The sequence below is a fragment of the Drosophila willistoni genome, chromosome 3R (assembly GCF_018902025.1).
Source record: "Drosophila willistoni isolate 14030-0811.24 chromosome 3R, UCI_dwil_1.1, whole genome shotgun sequence".
Lineage (NCBI taxonomy): Eukaryota > Metazoa > Arthropoda > Insecta > Diptera > Drosophilidae > Drosophila > Drosophila willistoni.
In genome coordinates, this window is record NC_061086.1 from 21,275,580 (window position 1) to 21,280,785 (window position 5,206).

The window sequence follows — 5,206 nt, forward strand, 5'->3', positions numbered from 1 at the left end:
TGTGTGTGTGTGTGTGCGCATAAGTTTAGTTTTTCCAGCCTCAGGCACAATCTCTTCAGTCCTTCTACATACATATATATACATACATATAAAAGTTTCTTTTCTCTACTCCAACATGTGTGTGTGTGTGTGTCGCAGTGTGTGAGTATGTTTGTGAGCCATTGTTTGTCTTTAGAAAAGAAAAAAAGAAAGAGAATAAACTTTTTTAAATTGTGTTAAATATTCCATTAAACAGAAAGCTTTTTGTATGCAGTTGCAACAACAGCAGAAACAACAACAACAACAACTGTCAGATACGCGTGCCGCTTAAGTTAAAAGGGGTGGCGAGTGGGTGCGTGGGCGTCAGTCGGTAGTTGGTGGGTGGGGGGTGCTTGTACTATATTTAAAAATAAATATCTATCAGACCACCCCCCATGCCTACCCCCAACGTTGCCCCGATTCCACAATAAGCCAGCAATTTTTATTATAATTTTATGCTCAAATGCATACCACTTTATTGTGTAGGAAACTTTTTGAGTTGCCATAGAGTTTACCCAACTCTGCCTTTGCCCCGGCCTCCACTACTGCCTACCCCTGCTCCCTACATGGCAGAGCATTAATTGAGCCGGCATGCTTTTAAAATAATTGCCAACATGCAGGTGGTTTTTATTCTTTATCTGATAAATGTAGAAAAAGAAATGCCCGCAATTTATTGGCCAACTGATGGAGCTTGAAACCTGCAAATAAATGGTGGAAAGTGTATGTGGCAAATAAATCATATATTATTGGAATATTTATAGCTGTAATCTATAAAAATATCCACTCTAATGTTTAAATAATATAGAGATTGAAATTAGGATTTCTCTAAAGGGAAAAAGAACAGAAATGAGTATTCCCAGCTACAATCGCAGTCTTCTTGCAGTATATAATATCAAATTAGGCAATGAAATGAGCTTCCGTTTCTTTAAGAATTGAATTTGGGTCAAGTAATTCATTCTTCTTTAAATTCCACACAAATTTCCTCGAATAATTAATATAATTTAACTGCAAGGGCAAAATTAACGGAATAAAGATTATTGAAATTTACTTATATTTAATCATTAATATTTTTACCTTTTGATAATGAAAACTTAATAAAAATGCCAATTTTAATAGGCCTAACACTGAAACTCAATAGATTTGAAAGTAATATTTAAATTGATTTGTATTTCTATTTTTTTTTTAACATTTATGAATAATATGAGTTTTTTAAATTATTTCTTTAATTTTGTTCTTAAAAAAATAAGTAAATAAATGATATGCATGCCTATTGCTTCTGCAATTGTACTAGCTTTTGAAATTCAAATTTAGCGGACTGCGTACGTTTTACAGCACTACTCACCGCTGCTAGTCAACACTGTCAGTGTGTCGATAAATCACAATGTCGATAAATATCGCGCACTGTCTCTCGATACTACATCGATGTTTCGCACAGCTCTAGGTAGGCACTTAATTAAATTACAAACTAAAATTTCGCCGCGTTAGAACAAATTTCTCTGATTTGCCACAGAGCCCCAGCCCCCCAGTGTAAAGCAAACGGTGTAAGAAGCAACGACTAAACGATAAAACGAGTAACACATAATTATTTTCCCACGACGACTTGGAGAGAAAAAAGGGCCAAAATGAAGGCGAAACTAGGCCGGGCGCTCATTTTTGGGGCCTGTTTTAGCTGCATTCTCCTGATGACGGTCGCCGGTGCCGAAGTGGAAGCCGATGATTTTGAAGATGGCTTTGTGGAGGATGTTCAGGTGAGGCCAAAATATCATTTAAAAGGCGGTAATGCTTCTTCTGGTCAGGGAGGGGTTAAGAGGCAAGTACACGTCAGAGGACAGAGAGAGAGTAAGCAAGAGCGAGAGAAAGAAACATCGAGAAAGAAAGGAAGGAGAAAAAAAACGTATGCGGCTTTGCTCATCTGAGGGGTGGAAAAAACGTCAGCTTGCTGAGAGGGAGGGGTGAGGTACGGGTTGGTGATTTGTTTATGACCCACAATTAACACAGAGTGAGTTTTTGTAACTTCCAACTTATGCAAGGTGTCTCCCCCCTCGGTTGCTCCACACTCAATCTCTCTCATTGACTTACTCTGTCAAAAAGTGTGTCAACCGCGTGGTTTAGAATTTTTATCACAAATTATCTATTAATTTTGTTATCTCTCTTTCTCTTTGTGTGTCTCTCTCTTAGGATGAATCTCCCAACGTGGCCGCTGGCGATGAGGAAATTGTCTACGAAAGTCCACCAATTGAACCAAAGAAATTCCATTTTGCTGACCATTTTGATAATGTCGAAGAATCTCGTAAACTTTGGACTCTGTCGCAGGCGAAAAAAGATGATATAGCCGAGGAGATATCCAAATATGATGGCATTTGGAATTGGGAGTCGCCACAGCGTATTGTGTGGGCCAAGGATAAGGGTTTGGTATTGAAATCAAAGGCCAAACATGCTGCCATTTCGGCACGTCTGAGCAAACAGTTTGATTTCAAGAAAGACAAACCTCTGGTCGTTCAATATGAGGTCACGTTGCAGGTGAGTCCATGTCCAATCCATGCCACGGATTGCATCAGCCTAAGCCAATTAAACAACAAGTAACTGACCCAATTCTTGGCTTTTTTTTTTGTTGTTTGTTTATTTGTTTGTAGGAGGGTCAAGAGTGCGGTGGTTCCTATTTGAAGCTTTTGTCGGCCGGCAAAGAAACAGAAGATCTTACTAAGGTAACCACCAATCATCCATTCATACACTCATATTTCTCTCTCATTTGATTATTTTGTTGTGTTCGTGTGTTCGTAGTTCAATGACAAGTCACCCTATACGATTATGTTTGGTCCGGACAAGTGTGGAAATGATGTAAAAATGCATTTCATATTCCGACATGTTAATCCAATTAATGGCACCATCACCGAGAAGCATTGCAACAAACCAAAGTAAGTATATAGAGGGAGAGATAAGCCGGTGGGTCACCGGCATGAGCATTGTCTATTTTTACCCCCATCATGCTCAATTCAATTGATTGTCGGTCATTCACATTACACATTTTTCCCTCTTTATATTTCTTTCTATCTTCTGTCTAGGAATCGTCTGGAGGAACCTTTCAAGGATAAGCTACCACATTTGTATCAATTGGTCGTTCATCCTGATAATAGTTTCGAAATCCGCGTCGATCACAAAATCATCAATGAGGGCTCTTTACTCACCGATTTCAAGCCAGCTGTTAATCCACCTGCAGAGATTGATGATCCCAATGATCAAAAGCCTGCCAATTGGGATGAACGTGAAAAGATTCCCGATCCCAGTTCACAGAAGCCTGACGATTGGGATGAGGATGCTCCACCACAATTGCCCGATCCAAATGCCGTGATGCCCGATGGTTGGCTCGAGGATGAACCCGATATGATCTTTGATCCAACAGCCAGTAAACCCGATGATTGGGATGCTGAAATCGATGGCGAATGGGAGGCACCCCTGGTGGATAATCCTGCCTGTGAGAAGGCTGTCGGCTGTGGCAAATGGAAGGCTCCCCTAATACCCAATCCCGAATACAAGGGCAAGTGGCGTGCAGCCATGATCGAGAATCCCAATTATCAGGGCAAATGGGCACCGCGTAAGATACAAAATCCTGACTTTTTCGAGGATCTTAAACCATTCCGTATGACACCAATTGTAAGTTGAACTGCGATTCCGTATCCTTTGCGATTTAAGCCAAGTTTCTCTCGCGTTTTGTAGGGCGCTGTGGGTCTGGAACTCTGGTCCATGTCAAGTGATATTCTCTTCGACAATCTTATTATTACGGACGATGTGAATGTGGCACGTGATTTTGCTGCCAATAGTTTTGATATTAAGCGTAAATACATTGATCGGGAATCGGTAAGTTCTAAATGATTTCCTTTACTTCCAGCACACTATTTTAATTGAGAGCTCTCGAAATATTTTGAAAGAAAACTCTGTGGCATCGCCTAATGCGTCGCATGAACTATAAGCCCGGATGGTGGGCCTTGTATTTCCTCTATCTATTGATTCCAGCCAGTTGCTATGTCTTTTATCTCTATCGACGAGCCAAAGAGGTTTATAGAGAGAGTTTCTATTATTTCTATTACACTTGTCACAGCTTTACATTGCCTTTAAGCACCATTTTAATGCACAATTATTGCTATTTTGCGTATCGTTTGTATATATATTTTTGTAGGATTCATTCTTCAATAAGGTAGTTGAGCTAACCAAGACCTATCCTTCTATTTGGGGCGTGAGTTTGGTGGCCTTTGTGATCTTGCTTGTTATTGTCGTCTACTATAAATTCTCTAGAGCTAAGCCACAGGTAAAGTTAACGGCTAGAAAATGCTTGAATTTCAATTTTAATACAAAATCCTTGATAAACAATGGGTTGATCGCTTCGCAGGACTCGGCGGCTAAAGCAGCTGATGCCAAGAAAACTGATGCACTTCAGCCCGACGATGAGGATCAAGTCGATGCTGAAGAGGACGATGCTGGGGATGATAGTGATCCCTCAGCCGATAAGGCTAATGGTGATAATAGCAGCCAGGAAAGCACGCCGCTGTCCGCTAGTCCCAAGAAATCAAAGTCTGATTTAGATGATAAAGAAAGCAAATTGGAGCAAAATGCTGAACCTAAGGTAAATTAATAAAAAAGTGGGAAATTTTTTGAATTGTAACTAAATTTCTCGTTGATTTTTTTTTTGACAGGAAACAACCGCAAAGGCCACTCGCAAGCGTCAAGTGCGCAAGGAGTGAAAGGATCAAAAAAACTAAATAGCATTCTCTCCAAACAACAACAAAAACAAAACTTAACCCAATTCCAAAATGCATAAAAAAAACCAACAACAAATTTCCATTTACTTTTATATATGTTCAGGAAGCATAGAGGAAACACCCACACACACACACACAAGCAAACAAAATTCTCTCATCTCACCTCCCACTCAAAGCAGAAAAATTTGTTGTTGGCAAAAAAATAGTTGATTTTTTCTGTTTATTTTAATTTTATTTAATATTTTTTTAGTTATTATTTCTTTTTTGTGGTTTTCATGTATTATTCAAATGGCATTTGTTTTTTGTATTGCCTAATTTGACCCTTCTCCTCCTCCTCCTATTCTCTACCCCCTTTCGAAAAATTATTGTTTCTCATTTTCTGTTCTCGTCGTGTGTGAAGAAAAAAATAAGTAAATAACCTAGACAAATGAGGG

The 5,206-nt window shown here is 39.3% G+C and overlaps 1 protein-coding gene across 2 annotated transcripts; it reads left to right on the forward strand.

Moving 5' to 3' along the window:
- Window positions 1-1,442: 1,442 nt before the first annotated feature.
- Window positions 1,443-4,977, forward strand: LOC6646983 (calnexin). Of its 2 annotated transcripts, XM_015177313.3 has the most exons (10): window positions 1,443-1,459; window positions 1,529-1,766; window positions 2,197-2,538; window positions 2,652-2,723; window positions 2,800-2,933; window positions 3,081-3,669; window positions 3,733-3,873; window positions 4,193-4,321; window positions 4,403-4,636; window positions 4,707-4,977. In XM_015177313.3, exons 2-10 carry the CDS (start codon window positions 1,641-1,643, stop codon window positions 4,752-4,754), a joined length of 1,815 nt encoding a protein of 604 aa, XP_015032799.1. In that variant the 5' UTR covers window positions 1,443-1,459; window positions 1,529-1,640; the 3' UTR covers window positions 4,755-4,977. The 2 variants fall into 2 exon arrangements, with proteins under 2 accessions (XP_015032799.1, XP_002070435.2); XM_002070399.4 differs by lacking the exons at window positions 1,443-1,459; window positions 4,193-4,321 and adding an exon at window positions 3,945-4,070 and having other exon boundaries at window positions 1,466-1,766.
- The last annotated feature ends 229 nt before the right edge of the window (window positions 4,978-5,206 follow it).